Source organism: Oryx dammah, unplaced genomic scaffold (genome assembly GCF_014754425.2).
Source record: "Oryx dammah isolate SB20612 unplaced genomic scaffold, SCBI_Odam_1.1 HiC_scaffold_27, whole genome shotgun sequence".
Lineage (NCBI taxonomy): Eukaryota > Metazoa > Chordata > Mammalia > Artiodactyla > Bovidae > Oryx > Oryx dammah.
In genome coordinates, this window is record NW_024070211.1 from 114,867,152 (window position 1) to 114,888,870 (window position 21,719).

A 21,719-nucleotide genomic window follows, 5' to 3' on the forward strand; every position below is an offset into this window, starting at 1 on the left:
AACCTTTAAACTGCCCACAATGTGTGTGAAAAATAGATAGAGTTCTACCTTGGGTTTAAAAAAAAAAAAAAAATGAACCCATGTTTTGGAAGCAGAAGGGTCAAGAAGCCAGTAGCAAGGTTAGATGTCAAGACCATGAATCTTGCAGTGTCTTAGCTTATCAGTGAGGGCTAGCACAATGATCACAAGCTAAAATTGCTGTACTAATGAAGACAAAGGTCTAAAAAATTAGACAGCACAGCCCTCCTCACAGAGGGCAGTATCTTGTGGGCAATAATGCAGATATAAGGACATAAATCACTTTAAAGACAATAAAACCTATAATGCACAAATTGAATTCTTTACATGTCTATTGGAGGAGGCACTGTTGAAAACAGAAGTGTCAGCCACATACCTCTTGTTACTCATCTGCACAAGGCAGTCCAGAATTCTTCTTCATTAGAAGTCCTCTGCTCCCCTTTTCCTCTGCCCACTCGAAGCTCACAGCACTACTGTCCTGACTCACAATTTAGTAGTCTTGTGCCACCCTGTCCTAAAAGGAGTGCTGAACATTCATGCTTGCTTCAAACTATTGCTAACAACTGTTTGCTAGGATAAACTGGTCTTATCAGAATCTACTAAAACCTGAACAGCTGCTGCCCCTGCCTTTGATGGTTGGGGGAGGGGAGGAGGTGTGGCAGGGTGGAGGGCGGGGGTAGGGGGGAAATGGCAGCAGGAAAGGAAAAATCCCCACTGTTCAGTAAGGACTGTGGCTGTATTAAACAAATAAAATACCATTGACTTTCATCAAGCCCAACTACAGGAGGTTGCCCTGTTGAAGACAGAGCATACAAACATCAAAAAGAATCCAGGTCTTTAAAAACCAAAAGAAAACAATCGTGTTGAAAAGAGTCTACAACATCCACCCAAAACATGTTTCAAGCGTATAAATTTTATTTCAGTCAATACTCAGTTCATTTTATAAAATTCACAACATCCTATTCTGAAAAGTCATGTATTCTTTGGCTGTATGAAGACTCATAATTGAGAATACAAATTCATTCCAAAATTTGATTTCATCTATTCCTAGGAAAGGTTTTTTTTTAAACCCTACTACTTATAATTTAATAAAATGACAACTCTTGACAGGTAGGCAAAGCCTTTATAATTCTTGCTATAGACATTAAGGCACAAGTAGCCTTTCTCATTTTCAGAAAAAAAAAATAGCTGACTATAATTCATAAACTATAACACACTAAGCAAGTTTGAATTATATTTGCCATGTACAGTATACCTCATGTTTAATAATTTTTTGAGGAAAGTATTCAACTTTAAGATGTTTTTGTGTCTGGGCTCCAACAGATACAATGTCCAAAACCAGCAGCTTAATCCAGAAAATTATAAGTTAATGTCAGTTGCAACATTAAAAGGTCAGAAATAAGAAAATAAACATTAAAATGAGATTTTTTAAAAACACCATTCCATAGGTAATTAAAATATGGGATTGAGGGTGGGGAGAGTAGGGATCTTCAAGAATGGAAATTTGCTAAAGAACCCAAATTACAGATACAATTTAAAAATCATACCCAAATAACAGACTCACGTGAATCAAGGAAGAGCTCTGACTCTGTGGTCCCCCCTCAGCACACCAGCTCTTAGGCCATCTTCAGCTTGGTTCCTTCACAGTTACTAAGCATCTATCTCAGACATTAAGAATTCAAAACAAATGAATCCTCGCCACCCTCAAGGTGCTCACAGTTTCCATTTTCTCATATCTTGAGCTAGTCCTTCTCACTTTCTATCCCCGATTCCTGTATCTGTAGGAGTTTCAGACAGAAGTAGCATACCAACTGATCAACTCAGGTCTATCACAGGAAGCCATTCTCTAAAAAGACAGGTAGCTGACACCATGCCAGGTTTCAGTTTTGTTTTAATCTGTGCTGTTCTGTTGGAGGAGTGCAAAAATGAGAAATACAAGACTGAGAAACATGGCCTTTCTTCTGTGTTACCAATCAAATGAGGGAGACAGACTAAACAAGAGGTCAGGAGATTACCAGTTCTACATGGTGTATAAAGAACAACAGGAACAAAAAGCAAGTAGCTGCTTAGGGAGGTTGAGGAAGTCACTTGGATTACAGAGTTAGCTCTTCAGGAAGTGAGAGTTGACAAGAGTAGCATCATGGAAGATCAGTGCAAGGCATCTCTCAGAAGTGTGGTCAGAAGGTGAGGGAGAACAGTAGGAGACGAGGCCAGAAAAGAAGGGCCTGCTTACAAGCCACCTAAGGAGGCCAGACACAAATGAGCCTGACAGTAGTTTTTGAAATTTGTGTTTTAGAACGCTCCAACAGCAATGTGGACAATGGACTTTAAAAAAAGGAAAAAAAAAGACAAAAGCATCAGTTGAAATTTTCCTAAGTTGTGAGGAACAAACTTTCTGGCCATTTCCCTTCTCAATAATTCAAATAATTTGAGATTTGCAAAATCCTTCACACTATAAAATCTGCACTTAAGACTATAGCAGTGTTTCCCATTGTGCATATGTGTAGGTTCACGCATACTACTCAACAGATAATTTATTGTCTCTTCTATACACCAGGCACTGGGAATGTAATAAGCAAAACCAGATATGGCCTTGACTTCAACGAATTCAGTCTGTTGCAAAAGATAATATTATGAAAGAATTTCAAGAGGAGGGTACGTCAGAGTGGAAAGTCTGACAAGTGTTAGGTTAAGAGAAGACCGCCCTGAAGAAGTAACAATTGAGTTATCACAAAAATGAGAAACCCAAGAGCCTGAGTCTATTTCTTTCAGCCAACAGAGGAGAAAGCTCATAGGTAGTGAAAAGGACAGAACTGAGAGATCCTAGGTTTCAATTCCATTTACAATATCCATAAATTAAGTAATTTTGGGGAATTCATTTAATCCCTGCTTGACAGGATTCCAGCCCCTCACATGGCTGTGTGAGACTATATGAGAATGTATATGAAAGTATCCAGGGCACAGGGCCTGACCAAGAACAGGTATTCAAAAAAAATGTTCATTTAATTCCTCACTTTCTTCATCCTTCAAAACCAGACTTAAGATAGAAATATTTATTTTCACAAAAATAAATTTTTCCCAGTTTTCCTAAATCAAGTGCCAGGGATCTGGTAAACGTCTTTGGCAGTTGAAAATTTGGCCTATTCTCATATAATCCTGGAATAAGAACTTAAACTAATTTATGAGGGAGATTTTGAGAACTCTTTTTAATCTTCTCAGAGTGCTTCCAGATTCTATCAATTTTGCTGCCAAAAAAAAAAAAGGAAGGCATAAATATATTTTTAAAAAAGAGAAAAATGCATAAAACAGAAAATCTAGGTTTTAAAAAACATCAATATAGAGCTATGAAAGTGGATAGTATTTTCTTTCCCTAAAACCCGTGAGTGGTATAAACTGAACTACATATAACAGGAGCTTTGGAGGAAAAAGAATAGGAAATTGAATGCAATCTAAGTTTCATACAAAGGTTAACTGATAAAGGTAACTGGGGGGACACAACTATCTAATAAATAATTTTTAAAGGCATTTTTAAATAGTATTAAAGTAGAAAATGTAGATTAGTTTCCAAGGAGGAAAGAAATTAGGCTGATACAATTATGGATTGATACAAATTCTGTACTCATTAATAATTTTAATTCTTCACTTTATTTATATTCTTATGGTTATATTCTAATAAATGTACTTTTCTATATTTATCAGTCCAAATTCAAGAGCCTGAATCTGTGAATATAAATCACTTTAAAGAAGGTCACCAGCACACTTGTTAACCAGTCTCATTTGCTTCTGTTTTTCTGTATGTGCATAATAAAGTCAACTGAACAAGTGACCATGAGGAGGACTGACTAGGGCTCCTGTCTTTTTTCTAGCAGCTGTTCCTCTTTATCTCTGACCGTGTTACTGTGTGATTATCTCAATTGGGTTTCACTGAGACAGAAACTGAAGCTCTAGCAATGAACTATTTAAAACTAAGACACTAGTTTATTGTTTGCAGTTAACAACAACAACTCTTTGTTTTATTGCTTTACTAATTTGGTGGTAGTGTTCAGTCGCTCTGTTGTGTCCAACTTTCTGCAACCCCATGGACTGCAGCACACCAGGCTTCCCTGTCTTTCATTATCTCCCAGAGCTTGCTCAAACTCATGTCCGTCAAGTTGGTGATGCCATCCAGCCATCTCATCCTCTGTCATCGCCTTCTCTTCCTGCCTTCAATCTTTCTCAGCATCCGGATCTTTTCCAATGAGGCAGCTCTTTGCATCAGGTGGCCAAAGTATTGGAGTTTCAGCTTCACCATCAGTCCTTCCAATGAATATTCAGGAATGATTTCCTTTAGAATTTACTGGTTTGATCTCCTTGCAGTCCAATGGACTCTCAAGAGTTTTCTCCACCACAGTTCAAAAAAAATCAACTCTCTGACACTCAGCCTTCCTTCTTTTTAGTCCAATTCTCCCATCCATACATGACTACTAGAAAAACCAGAGCTTTGACCAGATGGACCTTTGTTCCCAAAGTAATGTCTCTGCTTTTTAATATGCTGTCTAGGTTGGCCATAGCTTTTCTTCTAAGGAGCAAGCATCTTTTAATTTCATGGCTGCAGTCACCATCTGCAGTGATTTGGGAGCCCAAGAAAATGAAGTCTGTCAGTTTCCATTTTTTCCCCTCTATTTGCCGTGAAGTGACAGGATCAGATGCCATGATCTATTTTTTGAATGTTGAGTTTGAAGTCAGCTTTTTCACTCTCCTCTTTCACTTTCATCAAGAGGCTCTTTAGTTCCTCTTTGCTTTCTGCCATGAGGGTGGTGTCATCTGCATATTTGAGGTTATTGGTATTTCTCCTGGCAATCTTGACTCCAGCCTGTGTTTCATCTAGCCCAGCGTTTCAGGACATACTCTGCATATAAATTAAATAACCAGGGTGACAATATACTAATTTGGTAGAGTCAATATATTTAGGTCTTTAATAATTCTAAAACAAGTCAAATTACAAACTGTAAGATTTGGCAGATCATCAATTCACAATCATCTCTATCTTGGTCTGTCTTCATGTAAATACTTTTATTATTTTAATAGCTCTAAGAGTTCATAAACTATATGTAAATCTCTTCGATAATTCTTACAATGAATTGATGTTATACTAGATAATGACACCACATTATTTTCTTTCAATTTTCTAAAGCAGATCTGTATCCATAATTGTCTCAAAATTGCTATAATTCCACAAATTATCCTCATTCTTTGACCCTTCCACTAACTGATTTGAGCACAATCCAACAGGCATTATTGCAGAGTAATACTATAAGGTAATATAAAGGAAAAAATAAGAAGTTTTAAGATAGTTAAGTAGTCACTGTCAGCTGGAAATAGAAATAAACATGTTACATATTTTAAATACATAAACTTAACACCAATAATGATTGGCAGTATAAAAACAGTGGTTTAATATAAAGCATCCTACATTAAGAGCTGAGATTCGAGTTCTGACTTGCTTAGGCGCTAACTCTCCCCATGACTTCATGTAAGACATTTAGTATTTCCAGCACCCAGCATACAATGTTTAATGAAAATCATTATATAATTAGAACCTCTCCCTCACTACATGAAATGATAGCTCTTCAGATTCAGTTATGTTCAGCAAACAATAGTGATTGTGTGTCCAATGCATTGGGCTTCCCCAGTGGCGCAGACAGTAAAGAATATGCCTGCGATGCAAGAGACCCAGATTTGATCCCTGGTTTTGGAAGATCCCCCCGAGAAGGGAATGGCCACCCACTCCTGTATTCTTGCCTGGTAATGAGAAAGGCCAAGTACAAGAATAAAGAGCAAAGCTTAATAATTAGCAAGATTTCTAAACTTGGATTCTGACTGGAACTATTTCACTTGAATCCAACAACTGAGTGTCCTCCTGTCTGTGCAAGTGGGAAGATATCCCAGGCAAAGGAAGAGCACCAGGAGACCGGGGGATTAGGAAAAAAACACTGCATTTGCAAACAGAGAAAACTGTGTAGCTGTACTAAAAGTGTGCGCGTACAGGGGCAGTGGCAGCAGTTGCAGTGAGAAATGCCAGAAGAAACTAGGAGCAAAGTTACACAGGCTTTGTAAGCCTTATGGGTAACTTTGGACCTCATCCTAAGAACAGTGAGGGTTTAAGCAATGGTACGACACCATTTGTTTTCCAGTTATGAAAACTCTTTCAGGCTGAAGTAGACAGAATAGACAGCCATGGACAAGACTGGAAACAAGGAAACCTGTTAAGGAACAGTTTTGAGATGAAGGAGGCCTGAATTAGAAGGCAGTACAACAGTAATAAGAAGTAAGACTTCTAAAGTCATATGTGTGTGTATGTGTTAGTTGCTCAGTTATGTCTGACTCTTTGCAACCCCATGGACTGTAGCCCACAAGGCTGCTCCATCCATTGAATTCTCCAGACAAGAATACTGGAGTGGGTAGCCATTCTCTTCTCCAGGCAATTTTCCTGACCCAAGGATTGAACCTGGGTTTCCTGCGTCACAGACAGATTCTTTATGGTCGGAGCCATCTGAAGTCATTTGCCTGCATTCAAATCTCAGATTTTTCACTTATCCAGTGGCTTACTCTCTATAACATGTTTTCCTATCTATAATCCAGAGAAAAAAATCCTCATAAGGTTGTTGCCAAGGAACAAATAATACTCACACAACAGTTAGCATGTTGCTTGGTACATAGTAAGAATGCAAATGTTTACTATCATTAATGTAACATTACTGGGATGGAGAAATGAGAATATAACTGAAAGATGCTTAGGAAACAGAAATTGACAGTTAAGGTACAGGAAAAAGGGGAAAGGAATGAGTGGACAAACTCTAGTTTCTAGCTTACATAGTAGAACTATTTGATAAGATGAGAAACACAGAAATTAAACTGAAACATGGAAAGTTGTTGAAGGTTTTGAAGGAGACAATAGTGTTCACTTTTTAATAAACTGATTGGGAGAGACGTTCATTCCAGTAGGCAGGTGTATCTATCACTCTATAAGTGAAGGAAGGAGATCAAGGCTGAAGATGTGAGAATGAGAGAAACAGATGGTAATTAAGTCCATGGGGGTTGATGAGAGCCTTTAGAGAGAGAATACACAGAGTGAAGAAATGCTGACAAGGTAGAAAGGTGAAACACCAACATGTAAATGATGGGCAGAGGAAGAGAAACCTGCAAAGGACACTGAGAGAAAAGGGGCAGAGGAATAAGAGAACAATAGTGTGAGAACGCAAAAGCCAAATGAGAAAAAGTGTTTCAAACTAAAGGGAGCACGGAATAAGGTAAGAACTGAGTTTTTGCTGAATTTAGCAACAAAGTTATTCCTTCACATAATAAATAATAAATGTGTCAAACATTGTACCAGGCTCTGGAGATACAAAGGTAAATAAGACAGAACCTTGCACACAAAGACTCTTAAGTCTTGAAGAAATACAGTAAACTAATAAACAGATAAAATACTCACAGATTATAACAGATAAAGTGACAGGATCAAGTAAAAGGCAGAGACCAGCTTTAGACCTTGAGAGGGCATCTCTCTTGAGGAAAGAACATTTAAACTGAGACCTAAGGTGGGAAAGGGTTTAGCTTAGTTACAGAATTGAAAAGACACCCTAAGGCTACAGCATAATGGTAGAAGAGAGATGGAGAGAAAAGCCAGACATGTTTGTAGATTATGCTAAGGGCATAGTGAGTTTAGATGATGACCTGTTGAGCATTAGTAAGTAGGGAAGTGAAGGTTACTCTAGCTCACAGCACTGATTAGTTTGCTTTTCCTCATTTATACCAGTCTTAATAATCAGAAATAGGACATTATACCATTCTTCAACCATTAATTGTTTATTATAATATCAGAAGAAACTTTTTTATTTTAATAGGTACTACATGATTACAGCATGTTACCCATTATATTAATTTACCTATTTTAACCTTCTTCCATAGATACTTCTGATATCTACTTAATTCTATCACTAAATTATATTTCTCTGAGATCACTCATTTTTCAGAATTTGAATGTTTTATAACAAGAAGACTCAGCAAAGTGTTACTCAAGTGTTATGGGCCAATAACACACACACCAAAAAACTGATGGGCTTCATCAAAAAAGAAAAAAAGACTATATTCTGTATTATTATTATATTCCACAGTTTCAGGTTCCTATTGCCTTAATCTATGCATTTATATACATGTATATGATAAAGAAAACCTACGCAGAAAACTTTGGCTTGATTCTGATCAGCCAAATTATATTTCATATCTTTTTTTCATTTCCTTATCTGCAAGAAGGAGAATTCAGAGCCCTTCCACATTTCACAAAGATATCAAGAGTATAAATATCTACTATCAGACAGTCAGCTAGGCCCACTACATAAATTACTTTTTATTGTCCTCATACTCCAAAAAGTAGGCATTCTTCCAATTTTAAAGATGAAAAAACATGACCTCAGTGAGGTCAGGTGACTTGCCCAAGACTGCAGAGCTAGAATTCAAGCCCAATCCTGTAATCTTGAAAACTCTCAGACTATTAACACATTTGTGTTCATTTAAAAAACCTATCAGATATAAGATATTAAATCATAAAGATGAATTTTTAAATAACAAATGGTATTTTATTTAATTTTTAACAAACCATATATAACTTAGAAATACTTGCCATATACACCATTCCTGTATATTCCTTCCTTTGGCATAACTTGATAGTTTTTTCTTAGTAATAGATAAAAAGAAGACAGAAAAGATAACAATAAGAATTATTATTCTGGGTTGAAAAAATTGCCAGTTAGTCTTTAATACACATATTAAATCCAATGAACTACTAGTAATTAACTGCCTATTCTCACAAAACTATGTCTCTCAAAATTAAAAACTACAAATGGCCTAAGGTTTTCCTGAATCAGAAAAATCTAACCTCTGATTAGAACCTCTAAATGTCACTAATTCTCTGAACTTGAAAGGTAACAAATTTGAATAAAAGGATCATAATTTTTCCTCAGCATAATTTATAGATTTACTGATTTGTGAGCTCTTCCTACTAAGACTTTTCAGGTACCTAAGTCATCTACCAAGATATTGTCTGAAGTAGTCTAGATACTTAACAAAAAGAAATTGCTGCCAGATCATCTTTATTTTCCTTAACAAAATACACATAAGAGCACAAAATTCATTTATAATATCAGCATTATTTTACAAATATAAATAATGTTCAAAATTCAAGTACAGTCAAGTGCAGAGATATTTCCTATATGTTAATATGTAAACATAAGCTAATTATATACATCAGGTACCTCTGGCCCAGCTGCAAAATAAGAGACATCAAAAGTAACACTGCACTTGACTGTTCAACTGCAAGAATTCACACAAATGCCTATATTGTTACTGTAATAACTTTCATACCTGTTGATGTAAATGCCTAAATAGATATTTTACCCCCTGCAAATATCACAAGAGTTAAAATTCTATCCATTTTAATAATGAAGTATTAAAAATCTTAATTGAGTTTCATTCCTTAAAACAAATGCCATTAGAACTTATTCCTAACCAAGGTTCTTCCTATGCCAAATGTATTTACAGGTCACAAGTAGAAAACAAAACTTCTGTTATATTTGTTTACTTTTAGAACAGAAAAAATACCTAAACGTTGTCTAAACAGTGTGGGTTTCTGTACATTCAAAAGGATTTTACTTTACTGACACCATTTGCTTTTCATTTTAATACCCAGTAGACATAACTTTGACATATTGAAATAGCTAGGCAATCTGAAATTCAAACGATACCAAGCATGTCTTTGAGGGGGCGAAAAAAAAGAAAGCACTACCTAAAAAAGCAATAACTGACATCAGCAAGACTACAAATATCCAGTTGAAGGCACATGGAAGCATTTACTACATTGTCAAAGATTCTCCACTTAGTTCAGGATTAGGAACAGCATCAGCTTTGGGAACTGTGGACTTGTCTTCACTCATTGAGGTTTCTTCATTCTCGGTCTCTTCTTGTTTCTCCTCTGGTTCCTCTATGCCAGATGCTTGTTCAGTCACTGGGTTTGTCTGCTCTGTATCTGGTATTTTGTCATCTGTCTGTTCTGTACTATTATCTAGAACATCTTGTTCTTCTAAAGATTCTGAAAAGATAAAGAGTAAAAACTTCAGGAATAGCCAATGTTAATAACTATTAAATAATATAAGTACATGCAAAGAAACTAAGAAACAGAAGAATAGTCTAACATTATCCTTAAAATATATCTTTTTAATGTACTTAAGTACTTCATGCATGCATACTCAGTCGCTAAGTCATGTTGACTCTTTTGCGATCCCATGGACTGTAGATCACCAGGCTCTTCTGTTCACAGGATCTTCCAAGCAAGAATATTGGAGTGGGTTGCCATGCCCTTCTCCAGGGCATATTCCCAACCCAGGGATCAAACCCATGTCTCCTGCATTGGCAGGCAGATTCTTTACCACTGAGCCACCTTGGAAGCCTATCCCTATAGCATACCATATATGAAATGGTACGAATGAAGGAAAAAACAATTTGGGGGAAACATACCCATAAACATAATTTTACCTAAAGTCCCATTGTTCACAAAATAAATGAACTTTCATAATACTTAAGAACTTTCCTAAAGATGGATTTGAAAGCTGAATGTCTGAATATATCAAAATTCCAATAGAATTATATAAGACAACAGCCCAGCAAAAACAGCAAATGCATTAACTCCCAGATTATGTTTCCTGAAGGAACTAGTCTCTCTTGCGTCCAGGCAACACTGTGACCGATGTATAAATGTGTACCTTTGTAGGGTGCATATGTGTGTATAGGTGGTGTGATTTCCCACACTGATTTACATCTCTATTATCCATGACTGTGGGGGTCTGGATCCACCTTTTCCAAAGTTCAAACTCTCTTCTGAGTTTCATTAAACTCATATCTCTTAATCATAATTTAATAATAACTTTAATTCTTCAAAATTTAAAGAATAGGAAAGGGAAGGAAGTGACAGGAGCAGAGTTTTGGGCCACTCAATTTCCAAACTAAAGATAAACACCTAAGTTTGAGGTGTTTGTTTTGTTTCTGTAATAAATAGCAACTAATATTACTGCTAGGAGAAACACGGTTAAACTACATCAGCAAAGCAAATACGGAGATTTTCATACCCTCACAGATGATCTCTTATAATATATTACAAATGCTATTGATTCAAAAATCTGGAGGACAGGCCAGTTTACGCTAGTAAAAAGTTCTAGTTTTGTTCCCTGTAGAATAGTAACCCACTCCAGTATTCCTGCTGGAGAATCCCATGGACAGAGGAGTCAGGCGGGCTATAGTCCATAGAGCCGCAAAGAGTTGGACACAACCAAAGCAACTTAGCATATAATAAATGCCAGCATTTTGATAACAAAATTAATACTTTTTAAAGAAAATATGCACACATGTTGACATGGAGGTTTTATAAATTCATGGTTTTATCAGTTTTAATAAATACAAATTATATCACATACTCTATGTGGAGTTGAAAATAATTTTTAAACTTATTTTTAAACAGATTTTTTGACTCTAGTTTATGGAATTAATTACAATCTCTTTCTTTCTTTTTATATACAGAACAAAAAGCAAAAATTGCATAGCTAGGGATATCCAAGTTAATGAGGTTTATTGTATGGAAATTTCATATGCTCACAAAAAGATGAGGAATGTTCACATGTCACAAAAATGCTATTTTTATTGTAAAAGGAACATAAAATGGCACTGTGCACCACTTGGAATCTTACAAAAATCCAAAGTTGAAAAGCAGGAGGTCGAGTTGTGTTATACAAAATTGTGTTATATCCAGTGGTCAAAGGAAAAGCAGAAAGTGAAAAGAAACTCTATGGACATATACAGACCATTTCTGCCACAAGGGCAAGCAAACTCTTCAGTGGAAAACTTCAGGAGTCAATAAGCGAAAGTCACTCAGTCACGTCCAACTCTTTGCGACCCCGTGGACTATACAGTCCATGGAATTTTCCAGGCCAGAATACTGGAGTGGATAGCCCTTCCCTTCTCCAGGGGATCTTCCCAACCCAGGGATTGAACCCAGGTCTCCCGCATTGCAGGTGGATTCCTTACCAGCTAAGCCACAAGGGAAGTCAATAACCATCTGTAATTCTACCTTTACAGAATTTATCCAGGGTAGAATTTTAAGAGTCACTGTCTTCTACAACTCTCTGGCCATAGAGCAATACTTACTTGCCAAGAATTTTACAAGTGGTTATGAGAAGGGAATGGCAAATCACTTCAGTATTCTTGCCTTGAGAACCCCATGAACAGTATGAAAAGGCAAAATGATAGGATACTGAAAGATGAACTCCCCAGGTCAGTAGGTGCCCAATATGCTACTGGAGATCAGTGGAGAAGTAACTCCAGAAAGAATGAAGGGATGAAGCCAAAGCAAAATCAATACCCAGCTGTGCATGTGACTGGTGATAGAAGCAAGGTCCGATGCTGTAAAGAGCAATATTGCATAGGAACCTGGAATGTCAGGTCCATGAATCAAGGCAAATTGGAAGTGGTCAAACAAGAGATGGAAAGAGTGAACGTCGACATTCTAGGAATCAGCGAACTAAAATGGACTGGAATGGGTGAACTTAACTCAGATGACCATTATATCTACTACTGTGGGCAGGAATCTCTCAGAAGAAATGGAGTAGCCATCATGGTCAACAAAAGAGTCCAAAATGCAGTACTTGGATGCAGTCTCAAAAACGACAGAATGATCTCTGTTCGTCTCCAAGGCAAACCATTCAATATCACAGTTATCCAAGTCTACGCCCCAACCAGTAACGCTGAAGAAACTGAAGTTGAACGGTTTTATGAAGACCTACAAGACCTTTTAGAACTAACACCCAAAAAAGATGTCCTTTTCATTATAGTGGACTGGGAGGCAAAAGTAGGAAGTCAAGAAACACCTGGAGTAACAGGCAAATTTAGCCTAGGAATGCAGAATGAAGCAGGGCAAAGACTAATAGAGTTTTGCCAAGAAAATGCACTGGTCATAGCAAACACCCTCTTCCAACAACGCAAGAGAAGATTCTACACATGGACAGCACCAGATGCTCAACACTGAAATCAGACTGATTATATTCTTTGTAGCCAAAGATGGAGAAGCTCTATACAGTCAACAAAAACAAGACCAGGAGCTGACTGTGGCTCAGATCATGAACTCCTTATTACCAAATTCAGACTTAAATTAAAGAAAGTAAGGAAAACCGCTATACCATTCAGGTATGACCTAAATCAAATCCCTTATGATTATACAGTGGAAGTGAGAAATAGATTTAAGGGCCTAGATCTGATAGATAGAGTGCTTGATGAACTATGGAATGAGGTTCGTGACATTGTACAGGAGACAGGGATCAAGACCATCGCCATGGAAAAGAAATGCAAAAAGGCAAAATGGCTGTCTGGAGAGGCCTTACAAATAGCTGTGAAAAGAAGAGAGGTGAAAAGCGAAGAAGAAAAGGAAAGATATAAGCCTCTGAATGCAGAGTTCCAAAGAATAGCGAGAAGAGATAAGAAAGCCTTCTTCAGCGATCAATGCAAAGAAATAGAGGAAAAGAACAGAATGGGAAAGACTAGAGATCTCTTCAAGAAAATCAGAGATACCAAGGGAACATTTCATGCAAAGATGGGCTCAATAAAGGACAGAAATGGTATGGACCTAACAGAAGCAGAAGATATTAAGAAGAGGTGGCAAGAATACACAGAAGAACTGTACAGAAAAGATCTTCACAACCCAGATAATCATGATGGTGTGATCACTAATCTAGAGCCAGACATCCTGGAATGTGAAGTCAAGTGGGCATTAGAAAGCATCGCTCCGAACAAAGCTAGTGGAGGTGATGGAATTCCAGTTGAGCTGTTTCAAATCCTGAAAGATGATGCTGTGAAAGTGCTGCACTCAATATGCCAGAAAATTTGGAAAACTCAGCAGTGGCCACAGAACTGGAAAAGGTCAGTTTTCATTCCAATCCCAAAGAAAGGCAATGCCAAAGAATGCCCAAATTACTGCACAATTGCACTCATCTCACGAGCTAGTAAAGTAATGCTCAAAATCCTCCAACCCAGGCTTCAGCAATACGTGAACCATGAACTTCCTGATGTTCAAGCTGGTTTTAGAAAAGGCAGAGGAACCAGAGATCAAATTGCCAACATCCACTGGATCATCAAAAAAGCAAGAGAGTTCCAGAAATACATCTATTTCTGCTTTATTGACTATGCCAAAGCCTTTGACTGTGTGGATCACAATACACTGTGGAAAATTCTGAAAGAGATGGGAATACCAGACCACCTGACCTGCCTCTTGAGAAATCTGTATGCAGGTCAGGAAGCAGCAGTTAGAACTGGACATGGAACAACAGACTGGTTCCAAATAGGAAAAGGAGTATGTCAAGGCTGTATATTGTCACCCTGCTTATTTAAGTTATATGCAGAGTACATCATGAAAAATGCTGGACTGGGAAGAAACACAACCTGGAATCAAGCTTGCTGGGAGAAATATAAACAACCTCAGATATGCAGATGACAGCACCCTTACGGCAGAAAGTGAAGAGGAACTAAAATCCTCTTGATGAAAGTGAAAGAGGAGAGTGAAAAAGTTGGCCTAAAGCTCAACATTCAGAAAAGGAAGATCACAGCATCCAGTCCCATCACTTCATGGGAAATAGATGGGGAAAACAGTGGAAACAGTGTCAGACTTTATTTTGGGGGCTCCAAAATCACTGCAGATGGTGACTGCAGCCATGAAATTAAAAGACGCTTACTCCTGGGAAGAAAAGTTATGACCAACCTAGATAGTATATTCAAAAGCAGAGACATTACTTTGCCGACTAAGGTCCGTCTAGTCAAGGCTATGGTTTTTCCTGTGGTCATGTATGGATGTGAGAGTTGGACTGTGAAGAAGGCTGAGTGCCAAAGAATTGATGCTTTTGAACTGTGGTGTTGGAGAAGACTCTTGAGAGTCCCTTGGACTGCAAGGAGATCCAACCAGTCCATTCTGAAGGAGATCAGCCCTGGGATTTCTTTGGAAGGAATGATGCTAAAGCTGAAACTCCAGTACTTTGGCCACCTCATGCCAAGAGTTGACTCAATGGAAAAGACTGTGATGCTGGGAGGGATTGGGGGCAGGAGGAGAAGGGGACGACAGAGGATGACATGGCTGGATGGCATCACTGACTCGATGGATGTGAGTCTGAGGGAACTCTGGGAGTTGGTGATGGACAGGAAGGCCTGGCGTGCTGCGATTCATAGGGTTGCAAAGAGTCGGACACGACTGAGCGACTGAACTGAACTGAACTGAAGGTTTAGTAAACCCTCCAATAAAGTTACATGAAATGAAAAAACAAAAAGCTCAGAACTCAGGACTCAACTCATCAATAAGCATGCTTCAGTGAACATGGGCCCACATAGTTTGTTATCTATTTGATAGATTAACTCAGTGTTAAACAGGAGAGGTATCAAAGTTTATGATTTATCATATTAAAGCTTTGTGATATAATTAAACAGACACATCCCCAGTCAAATACAATGCAAATTTTAAAATTCTGGGATCTTAAATAAGCAGTTAATACAAAAAGAAAAATTATAATACTTAATTTTGTTAACGTATATAGAGGTGAATTCTAAGAAATACCATGTGAATTCTACGAAAGTCAATTATTTTCATAATTAGAAAATAGCATTATATACAAAACTTGTTCACCAATACTATATTATATTTCAGAAAATATACAGAAGACTAAAAAATGGTGAAATGATGAATAGGATTTGAGAACAAAAAGTGTATTAATGACTACTTTTCTTCCGCCGGGTTAATCTGTAGAAAAGTAATATTAATAGCAGTTAACACTACAAAAATTTGGTACATGTCATGATACCTATAATGCAGATATCAGCTAGTCTAAACAACATAGATATTCAATGTATGTATGTCAATGTCATTTTGTGAGAGGTCATCCCAACAAGCTTTAAGTGAACTAGATGCACAAGATTAACAGAGATTTAATAACATACCAGTTTAATAACTAAACCACAGAACTTTATAAAAAGATTATTAAATATATTCCAAAAGTACTTACTTTATTTCTGTGGGAGAGTATCATTTGCCTGTTCTAATAAAAACAGTAAATTTTTTCTGTGAAGCTGTTAGTTTATATATAATAGCTTGGTGGTATAAAATTCATTACAGTAGATGTCAATATTTGGGCATAAAATACCAAAAGAGAAACCATATTTCATGTTCACACTAATTAAACAGGTCTACTCTCCCCTGTGCAGCTCCAGTTTAAGACTAAAATTAATACAAGGTTACCCAAATAACCTAATTCCATCTGTAGGAAAATTTTTTAAATCACCTTTGCAATCTGTAATGCCAAGAAAACAATCTATCACAATGTGATAAAACAAAAATGATCCATGGGATTTGTTCCTTACCTGACTCCTTCCCCTTCTACTCTCCTACCCCAATATTCTTGAGAGAAAAGCTTTTCCCACCAAATTATAACAATTGGCTTCTGGTTGTTTGGGTAAAGCTTCAATTCAGCTAGATAGCTCAACCTCATAAAACTGAATGTAACTGTATAATGAACACTGCCATTGCCTCACCTATAAACCACAAACATGCAAAAACATTTAAGAAGACCACCGTCCCTTTAGGTTTTTATTCTAGCTCTTGAAAGGATAATTCTCCAATAAAATTGAAGAATAGTTAACAAAACAATTTCATACATGTCCAAAAGAAACACATAATTTCTGCAGCAAAATACATGATTCTATTTATATTATGTATTCCAAAACTCCTAATATTTTGGTGATTTAGATTCTTACTTCTTATTCCTTTTTAGAATAACTTTAAAAAAAAATTGCCTTGCTAACATATCAGTACCTACTATATGTACAGACTATAAAATTTACCCAAAGGAAATTTGTTAAATTGAAATGGACAATTTGTCTTTAACTCATAGATTTTAAAGTTTTTTTAAGATTTTTCTGCCTTAAGAAAAACAGCCAACTTATATTCAAGGACCAAAGACACAAATTTCATCACAAAATGCAACTTACTGGCTCAATGAATAAAATTCAAATAAATGATAACCACCTATGAGAAAATAGCTCTCTTTAAACATAAAAATGTTGTGTAATTATTTACCATTTGTGAACAAATCCAGCAGATGAGTCATTAGAATGTCATTATTAAGCAATAATGTAAAACTATTAGGTGAAGGTGTTTCAGAAAAGGAAACCCACAGCTAAAAGATCTCTATGTCTAAAACCAGCATGAAAAAAACATAATATAGGCAAGTTTACATCTTGAGTAAGCTATACATAGCTAAAAATAAAGACATAAGTTTTTCTGATCTGATACATAGAATTCAATAAAAATCGACATTATCAAGTAGTACAATTTCCTAAAGCACCTAATAAGCAAAACTAAAAACAGAACTTTCCCTAGTTCAACATAACCTAATGGTAACAGTATATTGCTGAAACAAAAGAAAGGGAAGAGCAAAAATCAGATTATCAAGATAAATTTCACCTTATATAAATTTTACTTGCTATTTTTGATAGTAATAAGTAGACGCCATGAGTTTTATTACTAGCAAGTTATTTCCAGTGAATAAAAGCTATATTCTACTAAAATAATTACATAAGATCTAACTAAATATAACTGAACAACGAAAACAATATTAACGTTTTTTAAACATGCTAACTCCAAGTCACTATACTGGAATATTAATAGTGTAGTAACCTTGTACTCTAATTATTACCATATCTAACAAAAAGAATGCTATGAATCAATTATTTTGAAAAGCACATTTAAAAAAGAAGAAAAACTGATAAATTGACTTTAACATGGCTTAGCAGACACTCATTTCCTGTACTATTCATTTCACAATAAAAGAAACCAAAAAAACTAAAAACCAGCTCATTACTTTGACATACCATATTTAGTATGCTCTTAGAATAAAGTGAGAATCTTAATTTTTTTGTTTTCTCTAATAGTTTATTACCAAAACATCTGTGTACATAGTTTTAGAAAAAATTTTAGGAATTCAAATGAGCAGTTAACAAGAGGAATTTCTTTCTTCTAGCACTCCTTCTTTGATGAAAACTTTCCAAGGTTTCATGTGTTGTTCCAAGAGTGGTCCAAAAATTTCAAAAGCCTTATGCCTCATCCTAAATGCAAAATATTCCAGTAGAATGAAGATAAAATTTAAAGTCTTGCATCATAAACTGAAAAAAGGATTTCTTGTATTAATTCTAGATTCACATAAGTAAGCGGTTATGAACTATTCTTTGAAAAAAACATTAAGATGAAAGAAAGTTACCTTTTGGTTCCATCTGTAAATTCAGTAACGCAATCTCAAGAAGCTGGTTCAATACTTTTAAAAATATATAAAAATTAAAACAGGAAAGTTTTTCTTTCAGACCCTGAGTTTTGTGTAATTATTCTACACAGATGTGTAGAAATCAGCAATCTAAGCCCTTCATCACATTGGCTGTCAACAGAGGGAGTAGGTGATTGAGATGATATGCTCCTTACTTCACAGTTCAATTTAATCATAAAGGTACGCCACAGTGTTTAAATAAATGCAGCTTTATCTCTTCATCAGAAATACTTCCCGCCATTTACTAATGGAATCCAGCTTGAAATTGATAACCGTATATCACAGTGTTGAGAGACAGGAGTCTTGGAAAAAATTTTGTCTTCTGACAAACCAAAGAAGTAAAACGATGCTCATAATAGCCATTTTGAAGAATCCAAAAAGAAGAATGAAGAAGTTACTACTGTAGTGACTATCTTAACCAAATGGAATTGTTGCTTCAGTTTCTAGCATTGTGGAGCTATCACACCCTGCCTCAATGTCTTCACCTATTAACGTTACCTTATTAGGGTTGAGTTTGAGCCAGTTAAACTTCATTCCGGAGGTTTCTGACAGAAAATGAGACATCTGGGGTATTGCTCCTCCTAGATTAGATGAGAAGGAAAGGTATAGCTGGGTGTGGTTTGCTAACTTTGCATCTTGACCTTAGCAGAAGATAAAAGCATGGGACTCATTATCAAGATATCTATTTTGTTGGCTGTTTTTTCTTTTTTTGTCCCAACTATTGGCTTTCAAATATTCACTTTAGCTTTCATAAGCAAAGTTACTCATGGCAGGGACTCCAATTTTTCCTCTAGGCATCTTCAGGTTGGAATTCTTTAATTTTCAGTTCCAAGAGGCTCCAATGGCAAGGCAGACGATTTGCATGTAACAGCATGCAGCTCAGAGCATGACTTAAGCAAAAGAAAAAAGTCTGACATTGTGTTTGGAGTTGATGTTGCAGACATGGAGAAGATAAATACAACGATTCAGCGTTGAAGTACATAGGCCTCTTGTCATGGCTATCTGTATTCAAATTCATTTTGATATTTGTTAGTAAGCCAAAAGCCAAGCCCAAGTCAACACACATATTTTAGGTTCATTCTTCAAAGTTTAAAAAAAAACAAACATAGTCAAATTCTCATACCAAACTTCAGATATGTGAAAATTCACTGCCTTGTACATTTTTCTCAGTTAAAGCACTTTTTCCACTACTCAGTGATTTTATAAAGAAATCAAATATATGTAAATGATAACTTCTAGAAGTTAAAAGAATGAATACTGACTGCTACCTTAAACTATATGAACAAACCTTCCCATGTGGATTTTTTTTTTCCTGTATGGGGTGAAGCACCAAAATATCAGGGACTGTATCATAACTTTATAATTCAGAGCTGCTTAACAAATAGTTCCTCACCCAATATTAATAACAAGAAATAGTTGGCAATTAATAGTCAGATATTCTATCTCATCTTTTCCATTTTTTCATGAAACTTCCTTAGGAATTCCTAAAACAGAACTGAAAGATAAGTTCTAAAACTCAATGAATCCTAATAACTTCCATTTCTTTAAAATAAGTTTGCTTTACAACAAAGGCATTCATCAGCAATATTAAATTCTGTGGACCTTGATAAATTGTCTGTTTCAAAGGAACGCCAGTCCTGTCAATATAGTCATCCAAAGAATGTAAGGCTGACTTTTCAACTATAGAGCTTCCTGTTTTCGAGTAACTTCTAGTCACAGAAATGGTAAGGCATAAACCTATATTTATCAGTGTTAACTATAATTATTATAAGAAATTGACCCTTATATATATGAGTAGTGGCTTCATAATTATCTTAAATCTGCTTCATTTACATAAATTGAAAAACAATTCCATGAAAGTATTACTAGTTAAATCTCCCAACAGTTAATTAAAAAGATAACTCCATAAATAATATTTACCAAGCTATTTCTAGATCCTGCTTAACACAATATATATTTTAAAACTCAAACACATCAAACCAACTGCATAGGAGGCCATAATATCAGAGCAATACCTGATATACGCATGCTGCAAAATCTGATCCATTCTTGTCTAAAACAATTATGCTTTTATTGTTGAAAGCAAACATTATCAAGAGACAAAACTTTTTAATTAACATATTCATACCTTCATTGATCTGGTTCTCTGATGAAATTACATTTCCTGAGGGCAAGGAACCAACTGTACTTGAGCCTTCCAATGCCTGCCTCTTTTCAAAACTAAATTCTGGAAGTCTTGGAGCCTGGGGTCTGGTTTTTCTAGCAGGATTCAAGAAAAAACAGTAGGCACAACGAAAAGCTGTAGAGAATTAAAAAAAGAAACAAAAAAAAAACCCATAAACCAAAGAAACTTTAAGGACTAATAAAGTAACCCTCAAGGTTATTTTTACAAAGAATCTTTCAAAAGCCATTTATTCCTTGTGAAATTACACATGGTTTTAATAACATTATGGCAGGTGTTCTAACCAAAGTTTATTTTAAAGCATATTTTTAAATTATTATTAGAATTATAATACCAATTTAAAGCAGAAAAGATAATGTTACATAGCAGATTAACTAATAGCAAAACAATAATAATGATCTAAATATATTATAGAAATTACACTTCTAGTCACCATGAGGTATCTTAAAAGCCAGAACTTTACTCATCTGCCCCCCAAAATGTTGCATGTTATATATATTTGAGAAGCATGATTAATTTAGTTCAATATTTTTAAATAGTAGCTGCACATGAAAATACTCTGAAGAGCTTTAAAAAAAATGCTGATGCCGAGGCCCCACCTCAGATCAACTAATGCAGATTATTTGTAGGTGGAACCTGGGCATCACAATGTTTAAAAGCTCTTCAGGTTAATTCTGATGCACAGTGAAAGTTTAAGAACAGCTAGCCTAGAAGTTGTACATTGTATGAAGAAAAAACCTGAGTTGTCTTTTCTGCTTTGCTGTGTGTTCTATAATATGCCTAAACAACATATACAGAGCAACACCTAAAACAAAATGGCATTACATGGCAATTGGCACAGAATGAAATATTTAAGAGTAAAATATTTAAAATCTAACTGCCAAATAATTCTTACCAATGTACTCAAATTCTTCTTTCAAAGCCATGCCATTGTGAGAAAAACACTGCTGACATATAAGGGCATACCTACAGCAAAAGGGAAAATAAACAGATTAGTTACAAACGCAGACAAAACAAGCAGGAGAAGATACGTTAGCCATCACAGCTGAAGTACACAGATTACATAGCATTTAATGCAGCTAGATGTGCCATAA

The 21,719-nt window shown here is 35.9% G+C and overlaps 1 protein-coding gene across 2 annotated transcripts in view; it reads right to left on the bottom strand.

Annotated features, from left to right (window-relative positions):
* Positions 1 to 911: 911 nt before the first annotated feature.
* The window catches only part of LNPK (lunapark, ER junction formation factor), a 98,947-nt gene continuing 78,139 nt past the window's right edge, over positions 912 to 21,719 (bottom strand). The window contains exons 11-14 of one of the 2 annotated variants that reach the window (XM_040228207.1): positions 21,521 to 21,591; positions 20,572 to 20,742; positions 18,942 to 19,024; positions 912 to 10,141 (exon numbers count right to left, since the gene is read on the bottom strand). In XM_040228207.1, the coding sequence (XP_040084141.1) occupies positions 10,133 to 10,141; positions 18,942 to 19,024; positions 20,572 to 20,742; positions 21,521 to 21,591 (334 nt within the window). In that variant the 3' untranslated portion in view covers positions 912 to 10,132. The remainder of the gene's footprint in view (positions 10,142 to 18,941; positions 19,025 to 20,571; positions 20,743 to 21,520; positions 21,592 to 21,719) is intronic. The other variant, XM_040228205.1, reaches the window with a different exon arrangement.